At 38.9% G+C, this 13312-nt stretch overlaps 1 protein-coding gene across 1 annotated transcript in view; it reads left to right on the top strand.

The window, feature by feature from the left end:
• The first annotated feature begins 7571 nt into the window (after nucleotides 1-7571).
• Nucleotides 7572-13312, top strand: part of LOC122803493 (ankyrin repeat and SOCS box protein 11-like) — a 279636-nt gene continuing 273895 nt past the window's right edge. Inside the window, exon 1 of the mRNA XM_044073127.1 lies at nucleotides 7572-7754. Coding sequence (XP_043929062.1) covers nucleotides 7577-7754 — 178 coding nt within the window. The 5' untranslated portion in view covers nucleotides 7572-7576. The remainder of the gene's footprint in view (nucleotides 7755-13312) is intronic.

Below are 13312 nucleotides of genomic sequence, written 5' to 3'. Positions count from 1 at the left end.
TTACCACTGTGTTATCATACATTCCTGCTCTTTTGTAAATATTGAGGTAAAGAAGTACTTTCTTATCTTTTCTTGAGTATGTCATTGTGACCTCTTGTTTCTTTAGGCCTGTTCCCTCCTTACTCACCAGGTGTCGATGACTCTTCCTGAATGTCATTATCTACCTGAAATTGTCTTTGTTACCTGTTTAGTGATGGAGGAATTTCTGAAGGGAAGTCACAGCCTAACAAACTTTAATACCTTTTTCTTGCCAGTTGGTATAGCTTCCCCTACTTATACTCATTTCTGATTGTCCCATATGCCTTTCTTTTCTTATGGCACCTCTTACTTCATTCTTAACAATGCTATCTGTTGTTCTTTTCCATGATGTCTGCTGTTTCACAGGTACTTATTCCACACTTGCTCCTTAATTACTGTACGTGCTTATTTCCTCTAACATCCTTTGTTCATTTGTTTCTCTACATTCCTTCTCAACATGTTTCTCAGTAGGGTGAAGTCTTTCCTCGTGCAATCCAATACCTCTGTTCCAATTAGTAGGACCCAAAATCACAGGAAGTTTTGAAGCATATCTGCCTTGCCACATACCACCATCAAGATGTATCCCCACACTTCCAGGATGGGAAAACATGTCAGGCAAGGGATGAGCATATACAGTCATCAAGGCTAGTCATGAAGGTGGCAAAGATGACACTCTAATTGAGATGCAGTGTTATTTTTTTCCTTAGTTGGAACAACCATGGGTAATGAGTGTGTTTTATTTATTGATTTGTCTTTATATTTTTCTCCCCTCTGCCTGCTAACCATTAAGCCTACCTAATGGTACATGGGCCTGTTTGTTCTCTGGCAGTGATGATAATCCTCAGATTTACCAGGGTGGGGGCCTCTTTGGGGGGGTGGCATTGTCTGAGCAGACATACTCTTGCTTGCATGCAAAGAATGAGAGCATCTTGTAGTTAAGGCCCTAAACTCTCCCCTGGTTCAGAACTACAGCTGGATCACCACAGGGACAGGCAATGCTCCTCCCACATCCATGGTTACATGCTTCTTCTCCTGTGGGACATGAACAATTGTCACTGGCTTGGACAACCACAGTGCATGCTCTTCCCTTTATCATTTCCTGCTTTCTTTACCCAGAGTCCCCATTTTTAAGCACTGTAGTGACAGTTATAGGCTGGGAACCACCTCCTTCCCACCAGTATTGGCACAGCCCGTACTCACTAGCAGCGAACCAGTCACCTGGGCCATTAATCAAACCTTGGTTGCTTTGACAGTAGTTAGAGCTATATCCCTGTATTCCTCCAGGCATGTTTTACTTATGTGTAGGTGGAGGTTCAGAGCCTTGGTTCAGCAATTTGTGTATCCATTTATACTGTGAAGGTATCATCCATTAGGGTGGGGTTTTTGATAGTATGGAATGCCAGACATACAGATGACATATAACAAGAAGACTTTTAGTCTGTATCGGCAGCTAAGGGATTTTAGGTCAGTATCCTTTTTTTGTCAGGGACATTTGGGGCCTTCAAAGCTGCATAACATGGCTGGCTAGGTACATGCTGAAAATGGGCATTGTACTCAATAACTGGTAAAAATAAAATCAAAGTACAAATTGACAATAACATCCTTTGACCTGTATGCGATATCTTCAGAAATAATTTGTACTAGGTAGAAGGATTTCCTAACTACTGTTGCAACATAGTGGTTAAAGGTGAGGGAGGTGTTGGCCAGCTGCCAAGATCTAATCCTCCCGTGCCCATATGGAGTGCGTTATTGGTTGTGCTGTAAGTTGTGGATGAGTGGTGTTTCCCAAAGGTGACAATGATGCATTTTGTTGCATTTAGTTTGAGGCTTTCTCCGTACACCATTGGTTTGTAAAGACTAGTTCTTGCTGAAGCACGTCTGTATCATTGTGGGGGGGGGGGGCAGTGACACATGGCTTGAAGTCATCTATGAATTTGATTAGCCATAGGTCAGGGTTTGCAGTATAGAGGTCAGAACAGTAAGAAGGGATGACAGTACTGAACCCTGTGGTACTCCACTGGTTACTTTTTCACTTTCTGAAGTGTCTTTTCTTTCCCTACCTGTAACTTGTAAATCTCACTGTGACACAGTTATTTTTGCTATTAACTTCCTTAGCTTTAAACTCAGACTCTGTCATTGTTGATAACAACCACAATTTGGACTTAGAAAAAAAATAGAACTTAGTGTGAGGCTTTGCCAAAATGGTCAGATAATGTGCACCATCATGGAGTGATTCATAAAGAGGACTCTAAGCTTAGCCTAATGAATAACTAATCGTCTGTTGTGGTGAACTCTCATAAGCCACAAGACAGCTTAGTGCAACTGACCTTATGTTGACGGCGTGATATTGCAGTGCTGTTAGGCTGGGCACGTCAGCTGCTGAGCTGCTTGATGTATGGCCTGCTAAGTAAATGTAATTTAATACACCTTAAGGAAAGAGAAAAAAAATGCTAGATGTTAAAGTTGCTGCCTAGGGCAGTTAGAATACCTGTGTCAAAGTATTGCTAGAGCACTGCAGTGGGATGCATATCCTGTAGCTCAGCATTGCCTAATTCCATTTGTGAACGGGGCTTGGAGCCATTTGAGATACTAATCATGAAGTGCCAGCAATGAGCAGCATATCTGGTCTCTGCCATTTCTGTTATTTCAGTTTCTAACAGAGCTTCTGAATGCTTCCAAGCTTTTACTGTTGACTTAGGTACCTCGTAGTTTAAGTATATTTTCATCAGTTTTCCCTGCAGCAAGTGATCCATACACCATAGCTACCCAAAAGGAGTTCCTAGCTTCCTTTCTAAAATTATGGCCAACATCCTCAGCAAACTTTCCTGTCCTGCTCATCCCTAATTTTCTCCACCATACTCCTGATCCCTCCTGGAGCATATAGTGTTCCTTTCACACCATCACTCCCTACTTTCCTAAATGTCTTGACCCCATGTAACATCGTGTCGTAGTCAATGTCACATGTGACTTATGTTTTGTTGCTGTTCCTGTATGACTGCTTCTTTTTATAGGTAACTGCATACATTTCCTCACTGTGTTATGTATGTTCTTGACATTCTGCCAGTTCACTCTTCATTTTCCACTTCTCCTCCACTTTGGTGCTCTTCATTGCCTCTTTCACTCACCTTTCTTCTGGGGTTCTTCCTCAGTTGCACTTGCAACCTTTTTCCCCTCTGCTTCCCCATTTGAATTGGAAGATCTCAAACTTTTTTTTTTCATTGCACTTCCCTATTTCAATTTAAAGGGGTCACACATTTTAAGCATTATATCAGCCCTTATTTATGCAGCCAAATAGCTTTTGCACTTGGACATATGTGTCCCTTAACATATAATCTGTGACTAGTCCATGTTTCCTCAGATTGCTCTTTCATTCCATATCCTGGATGTGCACATCAACCTTTTCACCCACTTATCCAAACCTCTTATTCTGGCTTTCATAGTTTTGTCTCCACAGGATACTGTCAGCAAGTCTAAGAAGGTTATCATCTTTTCACTAACCTGAAAATCTCCCTCAGCTTCTGTATCATTTGGTTTATGCATATATGTGTCATTGAGTTACTAATAATTAGAAGTCATTGCATAAAATAAAATTGATGTCACATATCAACTGCAACAATCAATAAAAGTCATCATTGCCTGTCTGCACACCCACAGTCCCAAATCTCTTAACTATACAACTTCTGAGATTTCATTTCAGTGGTGGTAAGGAAAAGTTTCTTTAACCCCATTGTTCCACAGTCACAATCTGTTGAAACATCCCCTTTTTCAGGGAAACATGGGAATCAATGAAACTAGATTTTGTAGATTCCATTTTTTTTAGAAAACCACTTGACTAAGGACAGAGAACATGGTTTACACTGCACATATTTACTTAAGTCAGTCAATCATTTATTTGATTTAGTTATTTTCATTTAGGTAACAGGAACATGTGTAAATGTTTAGTCCAGTTTTTGAATCACACAAGATAGCAAATATTTTTTCCTCCATTTTCTGACTGCAAAGGGATTACATCTAGCTGATCTGTGGGATGATCTGAAAAGGAGATTTTTTTATTTTTTTAAGTAAGCAGAACAGGAAGTGGCTTAATCACTGGGAGCTGCAACTGCTCTGAAACTGCATTTTGACTATTTTAGATTTCTTCATTTAAGGTTTGAACATTTGCATTGATTCATGTCTTTTGCTCTTGTTTTATTGTAGTTTTATCTTAAATGTTTGCATTACTTCAGCATTGATTTATTTCTTGGAGTGTTTAAAGCTCTTGGCTAAAGTGAGTTAGCCAAGAGCTGCAACTGCTCTGAGACTGTTTCTTTTGTGTGACTAATTTGGATTTTTCCACTTACCCAGTCCTTGTATTGCTTTTAAACTTAGTGGCTTTCATGTTGTCTTCTCCAGACTTCTACTGTAAATTGCACCCTGAATATTCCTTCCATTCACATCTCATCTCATTTGCTGATACTAGTGAGCATTAAAAATTCAAGCTGTGAAGACCCTCCCCTTAGACTTTTAAAGCTTGCTTTATCTTCTTTTTCATACCCTCCCACCCACTTAGTGCACACTGCAATAACAAGTGTATGTAGCCCTTTTTTCATCTTACTTCTAAAATCTGCAGGATGTGGGACATGACTACTGATCACTGGAGAGCCCATGAACAACTTCACAGAAATCAGCTTAAGATTAGTGGTTCTGCTTTGATCCTGGTGAGTGACACTATTTTCTAGCCTTTTCAGAGACTACCAATCACTGGAAAACCTGAAACCTGCTTTTGTACAGCCACCTTGGGATTAGTGCTACTACTTTGCTGCTGGTGAGAGAAGGAGCAGATAGACATTGATTCGTGACCACCTCTGATTAGACAGTGAGTGGGCCAGATTCAATAAACCTGCAATAAGTGTACACGATATGTATTCAAAAACATCCCTATCACATTTTTGTGCTTTCTAGTCACTCAGAAAACTTACACTAAGTGTACATGTAGTCTACACTTTGTGGTAATCTTTATGAATCCCTGTCAATATTTAAAGTTACAAGAAAATCAGTAAGAAAACTAAAATTAGGAGGAAGAAGGTATGAGTCATGCCTGTGTAGTCTGTTCACTCAGAATGGTGTACACTTAGTATAGGTGTTACTGAATCCTGGGGAGTGTGTTTGAGATTTCCCTGACTGGTCTTGTTGCTGATTTTGTGGAAACCTCTTCAGTTTTAATTTTGGATTATTGTATGGCTTGGCTGTCTGTTGTGCTGAGCTGTTGTATATGCTATCCAGGGCATCTACCAGGAGAAGACAACAGTAAGTGTAGTGACGCCAGCAACATCTGAGGCAAGACTAGTGATTGTTGGTGGGCCTGTGACCTGCGTTTCAGGAATCCATTCAGGATTACTATTCCAGTTTTATTACAGACAGCAGAAGCATGGAGACATTGACTTTTAGCAGCATGTAGCTCTGGTGAAACCAGCAGTAGTAGCTGTAGTCAGAAAGAAGCTAATAGTCAAATCACCGCTATTTATCATTTTTGGGAAACCTTATTCTGTGTTTTCAATCAGTCCTGATCGATTAGTTGCCATCTAATGTAGCACTTTAAATACTTTGTCCATAAGGGTCTGCTATAGCTGTCACCCTCCAACTCCTGAGTACTATGACTAGCCCTAGTCTTCCATCCACAGGCAGTGTGGCTTAGCAGCCTGCCTTCCCACCATCTGTGGTCAGTCTGATCATATTAGGTGTTCTAAGGCAATGCAGTAACTGCCCTATACTGAACAACTGTTCACTGCTTGTACCGATGATGATACTACCTGTGGAGATGTAAATATTTTAAAAAAATGGAGGCAAACCTCTTGCATCAACTCATTATCTGTGCACATCATACCTCCAAAGTACCATGCCAGTCATAGCACACCACTGAGCCCATAATGTATGCTATAGTTGTTAAGAAAAAAATTCCAAAGCCTCCTAGAATACACAGTAAAAGATCCCATCGTTCAGTACATAAGGCAACACCAACCCCTTCTCCACTCACAAATACTGCAACTTCACATTGCTCACCCAAGGGTCACCAGAAAAGCAGGGAATCAAATTCACAGCGACACCAGACATTTATTGAAAAGCTAATATGTTTAGAAGTGCTCTGTTTCAGAAGTCAACAATGCACCGTCATGATGAAAGGGAATAAAAGTAGGTCATCTAAAATCAAGCTTCTGTAAAGCTGAGATTCTTCTTTCTACTGGAATTTGTCCTAAGTTTATTTTTTTATTTTTTGGAATGGGCGTGCTTTGGAAAAAACTACTTACAAGTGTGTCATAACATGCACTTCCTTTGGTTTGCTTCAGTGTAGAATTAATACAGTGGTTATTTTCACTTTTTATAAGCCATTATTTATATCCGCATGCAGAACCATGTGTGAGCTATTCCTTGCACTTGCTACCATGACCTTCCCAGTGCAAGAGTTTGTTGCATCCATTGTGGTTACTTTTGGGTGAGACTGTTACTACATCGCCTCCCATTAATCCCTGTTAATACATACTTGAGGTGTAGGTCCACCTCATTAAAGTATGCCATTCAGAAATCCCTGCCAACAAATCAGTGGAACATAACTCTGCAACAGCATAGACATCCTGAACAATAAAGTAACAGAACCATTCCTTTGGAACTTGAATTCACTGCTGCTTTGTAATTTAGTCAAGAACTGGAAGATATTCAGATCACCTGCTCCTCCCCCTTTAGACCACATTTAGAATATTTAATCTGCCACCAAACCAGCCAAATATAACTTGTATAAAAGTAGCTCTAATTAACTAACAGGAAACATCACTGTACTTTGCTTAATATTGTCAAACTATGTTAGACACATTGTGTATAAAATGTCTGTTTTCAGGCACAGGTCAAGACGTCTGGTGTGCTTTCATGATCAATTCACAGAGTATATGTAGGGAAAGGAGGAACAGAATCATGTGTCAATCAAACTAGTTCCCTGACAACTTGTTAGGTTATACCTTTCTGTTACCTGGTTTAGCACAGAATGCTTCTTTTGCTTTCATTGTTTCTGCTAGTAAAAAAATACAGTTTTGAAAGTGCATCATTGCTGATACAGAGGCTCCAAAAGCACACACATACTTGGCTTAGCTTTACTGCTTCAACTTTCAGCTGCAGATAAAGCATTATTCACAGGCTTTGTCATGGATTACTATAAGTTCTTAAAAGATGAAATAATAGATCTGTGAATAGAATTTAAAAGGGTTTATACAAAAAGTGGATTGGTTCTTTACAGTGTCATTTTAGTTGTTCAGGTGTTTATAGAGAGGTGGAAAGATTTTCTAGTCATGCTCTGCACAAGTCAGATCCCAAACACAAAACATGACATCAATGTCCAGTACAGAAGCTTTAATCCCTAGCATTGTGATTCAACGTCTGCTACTCCACTGAAATAGAATGATATGTTGGTATTATTAGTAACCCAGGAGTACCAACTGTCCACTGACATAAAAATAGATGTCATATGATACCAAGAATAGTCTAATTAAACCTGTAGCAAGTCTCTTCAATCACACAACACAAATTTATCAGGATGGAGGACTCTTCCATACTAAACGCTTTTGATAACGTACATGTTACTATGTTTGCTTTGTTTTGCTTTAAGCTTTTAATAAAAATTTCATTGGCTCTGCTTACTCACTTCTACATTGTACGAGGGAACAGAAAGGAGGCTGCCAGGATAGCAGAGGAGATCTATGGAATAACACCAGGTAAAGTTTTTGTGTAAAGCGGTAGAAAACAATACTTTTCTGATGCACCTGTTTTTTAACAGTTACCTTCAAAAGTAAGAACACAGCTTGAGTTGCTGAGTTTTACTAACATGTTTAATGTTTCTTTTCTATAAAAGTTGTATGGGTATAAAAGTAATTTTTCATAGTGTTTTACAGTGAACAACTTCCATAAAGTCTTTTTTCTTATATTGTGTCTTGTGAAAAACTACAATAATTAGGACTGCCTCTGCATGATTAAACTCCCTTTGTTTTTCGTACTAATGGCATGTCACATATCTTCAGCATCCTGTGTCACACTCATAGACACAGATACACACACACACACACACACACACACACACACACACACACACACACACACACACACACACACAGGAAAGACAGTGTCAAGCTGTCCATATGACCCAAAGAGATGGCATTTTCCAGGTGAAAAGTATTCTTTATGCTGGAATTTGTCCCTTCTCTCTCTGAACTCTTTATCTTGGTGCCTGTACGTTTGGAGAAAAAACAACAATGCAGGCAACCACAGACAACATCAGAGTTGTTCCAAAAATAACAATAGAAGTCGCCAAGTGGTTTACATAGCTTGCATCTTTTTAATACTGTCCACATTCTTTAACTGTACTGGGCAAAACAGAGCTATGTTCCACTTGTATTGACACACCAGTGACTGAACCCCTTATGATCTACACCATCGTAAATTATGCCAGACATCTGTTTCAAGTTTCCAGTTTTGTTTAAGTTGAGGCTTTCTTACAAACCTTTTAACTCACAGCAGTCTAAATAATGCCTTTCTGAATTTGCTAAGGGTGTTGAACAGCAAACAGACTAGCTTACTTTTTCTTCTTGAGTTAGTCGCTTCTGTATCTTCTCTGCATAGCATCACCATAATAGAGTGTAAGGCTAAGGGCTGAGCTCTTCGTCACTACACTAAGACATGAAGTTAAAAAAACATATCGACTTATTATTGCTGAGGTTGTCATATGACCATCTCATCAGTAAGAAGACCTTTGTGCAATGAATCTGACTCACATGCCTTGTGTTCCAGCTCTACATACCATTTTGTCATCCAAATCCAGTATGGAAAGAAAGTAGCCGTGGCAAAGGGAACACAATGCTGCTATGTACTGGCTTTCTAGTCCTTCCAACCACACTGAACACACGAGCTTGAATATGAGTGTTCCAAGAGCACAGGTTTAACCTGTTATGTTCTGTCAGCAACCTAACAAGTGGTGTAACTGAATAGCATTGTCATCTGTCTTTGATATTTGCTGCATAAACTTTTTGAATACCTGTGTGAGTTATGTATAGCACCTATCATGTTTTTGATGAAAATGTATATTCCACATTTAAAAGCAATAGTATAAACAAATATACCACTGGCATTTTTGGCACAGAAAGACAAAGGTCTGAATGCAGCCCAGCTGACCTTAGATCATTGAGTGAGATGAGTGATTGAGGAGCTGGGGGTGGGAGTGAAGAACTGATGTCAACTGACCTATTCATTGTGAGTTATTCAATATGAGTGTGCATCTGAGATCCGACCCAGGAATTATGTACTGTATTACCTTTCTTAATTAGTGTGTACCTTTGACTGGCTGAATGAAATCATTAGGCTCCTGGCACTGATTAGTAATGCTGACACTGACAGAAAAAGGATTATGCCTAAGAAACTATTAATATAAAATGCACTTTTTTATGATTCCCTATCATAAATGTATGAGTTCTTGCTGTGAGTCCAACATTTTGAAAAATAAAACTGTGAATAAAAAGTCACATACTTACTATGACAGCTTATAATTGTTTTTGTAGGGTAGAGCTTTACCTGCACCTTCTGATGTGTGTGTGCTGGGGAGGGGGTCTGTGGCCCTACACTCTTTCTACTTCTGAGCAGTTCTAGCTGTGCTTAATTAATGTTTTTGCTAGTTACCTCATTTGTTGGTAAGACAATATATAAACTCAGTTCTACTGTTGTTTGCTTTTTGTTTAGTTCTTTTTGCTGTTTTCTTTAAGACCTAGGATTGGATTCGTGGACAAGCACTATGCACCTGTGCTAATATTCGCTCATTTCACTGCATAAGGTGATTCACAGCTAACTGGCATGTGCTAACATTGTCTGAGGGTTACCCATATCTAGCCTTTTTAACACTTCTTGACAACTTCCTTTCAGATCATTTCACAAACTTGCTTTTCTTTTGTTCCATTCCTTCATACTTCGCTCTTTATTAGATTACAAAACAATGCCTTTGCAGTGTTCCCTTCCCCACTTTTGTATTTGTTCTTCCATTTAACGCCTACTGTTTGTAACTTTTCACTTTTGCTTGTTCCATCTCCCCTTTTCTCAGTTTATCCTCCATGGGTGTGTTCTAGGTTATTCTTTGCCCAAAAACTGTTTGAAGTGCTCTAATATAGCTGTTCTTGTGTGTGTGTGTGTGTGTGTGTGTGTGTGTGTGTGTGTGTGTGTGTGTGTGCATGTGCGTGCACGTGTGTGTGTCTGTGTGGGGGTTTAGATCATCCCTGAAAGTTTCCGCCTTCTGTAAGAACCACATCTGTTCAGGTTGGCATGAACCAAATCCCATCTTATACTTAAACCACCCAATTCTACAGAACACCTACTTCCTAAATATTAATATTCCAGGTAGCAGGTCTGATCCCTCCTCCCCTCATGTCCAGAATTATCTTCTATTAACTACATCCTTTTCACCTTCTGTGGAATTCTGTTCTTTAATATTACTAGCCTTTGCCTGTCAGACCTACCACTCTTATCTAGCCACCTATCAATTTATTTGCTAATTTCAACTCGGCTTTTGCCCTTTGCAAAACATTCAATAAGCCAAGAAGAATTTCCTTTTATACTTCTTTTAGAATCTCTTTCACCTTCCTACCACTAGGCTTTATCTACTTTAACTCACCTATCTGTCTCATTCAAGCTTTCCACCCAAACAAGTTATTCTTATTTGGAAGGATTTCAAAAAGCCCGCTTTTCCCAGATCAGAATATCTTAACAGATCCTTTTTTGATTAAATAACCCCTTCACTGTAGGTTAGAATTTGGTTTGTCTTAGATATGGAGTAGAATTATTGATTGCAAAGTCATGCCCAGTGAAACAGTCAGCCCACAGCATAATCCACTGGTTGCCAAAATTAATTGCAAGCAGTGGTTAGAGAAGGCCCAAAGGTCAACAGAGACCAGGCTGAAGACCTGAAAGTTGACTGGAGAGAAAAAACAACAGTTCAAGGAATTACTCAGGGTTCTAGCACCCCAAGAAGAGGAGGAAATAAATGGAGTTGAGGAAGAATGGCATCTCCTCAAAACAGAACAGATATGTGGCCTTGCCAGGTATGGAAATAAGGTACATAAGGAAAGCTGGTGGTGGAATGCAGAAGTCCAGGAAGTCATCAAAAGAAAGAAGTAATGCAGAAGAAGTGGGAGATAGAAAAGCCGGATCAGGCTAGGAAGGACTACTAGCAAGGGGGGTAAGAAAGGAGATGCAATAGCAAAAGGCTAGGAAGGACTACTAACAAGGGGGGTAAGAAAGGAGATGCAATAGCAAAGAGCACACTCTACCAGCTTCTGGAAAGTGACTCCGTAAGGGGCACAAAAAAACTGTATCAGGTGCAAGGCAGAGACAGAAAGATAAAGAAGATAGTCAGACACCCTTCATAAGGGAAACAGCAACAACCTGCTCACCAGCCCACAGTACATCAAAGGCAGATGGAAGGAGTACTTTCAGCAGTTTCTAAATGAAGAAAATTCCATAGAAGCTGCCCCAGACACAGCCTATGATGAGAAAAGAGGAAGAGCCCACCCTAGAAGAAGTAAGAACAACACTAGGGAAAATGAAGTCAGGGAAAGCAGCATGCTCAGATGAGGTCACAGCAGTTTTGATAAACGTGCTGGGTGAAACGGGAGAAATGGCTCCTGTTGGTACTCATAGCAGTGTAGAGAGAAAGGTGTACCCCAGATGACTGGAGAATAAGCATGCTCATGCCAGTGTACAAAACAAAGGGGGCATCCACAACTGTGGGCAGTACAGAGACATCAAACTCCTGTCACCTTGCATGAAAGTTCTGAAGAGGTTGATTGATAAACGGATACACAGAGTAGTAGAAAGTAAGGTGGGAGATGAGCAGTTTGGATTCAGATCAGGATGCAGCACAACTGACCCAGTATTTGCAGTGAGACAGACAGCTGAGAAGTAGTTAGAGATGAGGAAAGAGTCTGACTGGGCCTTCCTAGACTTGGAGGAAATATATGACAAGGTCCAAAGAAACTGCTTAAAATTACCGCTAAAAGCCGTACTACTTGAAGAACCACAAAATTTATTGAAACGCTAAAATACATACGTTTTTCGTCCAACACTATAGTTAGACTTCTTCAGAATAAATGCAAAACTATAAAAATTTCTTTTCAAGCCATATTTATACTGTGCGCCAAATGCTATAATGATGTAATTAAACCGCAGATATCTTAAAGGCACAGACTCTCAAATTAAAACAGCAATTACCGTCAATCGGATTATTTTAAAACCACAATGATAACAAACAAATGTATAATATATAATGTTCTACTAGTCATATTGTAACAACAAATAAGTGCAAGCTAAAAAGATTTGTACACAATCTAATGCTACTATTGGCATATGCAAGATATGGTAAATTAAACAAATATATATAAATCCTATACAGATCATGTTAAAACTGCTTCATAATACGAATATCGTATTAATGCATTTCATACTTTAAAATATACTTGTCTGAATAAAATTAAAATAAGATTAAATTAGACTACCCATAAAAGCAACAGTCTACGCTAACTTGAAATCTCAAGTTGTGTCTATCTAACATTAATATTTTTAAAAAAGTATATGAATATACAAAATTACTTTAAAAACCTCTGTATACACCAAACCATAATAACTAACATTCCAAGAAGTTATCATGTTAGTACTTGCTGCTGATGCCCCAGATAGTATTAGTAGTATAAAATGATATTAAACATGTTAAAACATTCTGAACATTTTTGGAAAAATATCAACTAAAATTAAAATTGTTAAAATTATTAAAACTATTGAACTTCTTCTCTCTGATAAATAATAATAATAATAATCATCATGATACCCAAAGTGATAGTATTAAAGAGAAATGACAGATCAGCCAATAGTGTTGCATGCTCTGTTATTTTCTTATAATACCTTCCTTGGGGGAAATTCTTGCACTTCGAAAATGTCTGCTCTGTTTTTATTCGGTTTTTGTTGCACATTTTTTCTGCGTTTTAAAGGATTTGTGGAGGGTTCATATTGTTTTTTATAGAAAATAGTCCTTTCCTTGTTTATTTATAGTAGAACATTTTTTCATACTTTTTAATTGCTAGATAATAGTGAACATGTCTGTCTGATTGTAGATCTATATCAGTGTCTGTGTGAGTTTGTGGAGTACAGGTGTGTGTGTGTGTGTGTGTGTGTGTGTGTGTGTGTGTGTGTGTGTGTGTGTGTGTGTGTGTGTGTGTGTGTGTGTGTGTGTATTATCTGTGTGCCT

Source organism: Protopterus annectens, chromosome 5.part1, assembly GCF_019279795.1.
Source record: "Protopterus annectens isolate FY-2018-M chromosome 5.part1, PAN1.0, whole genome shotgun sequence".
NCBI lineage: Eukaryota > Metazoa > Chordata > Ceratodontiformes > Protopteridae > Protopterus > Protopterus annectens.
This window is presented reverse-complemented; position numbering and strand designations above follow the sequence as displayed.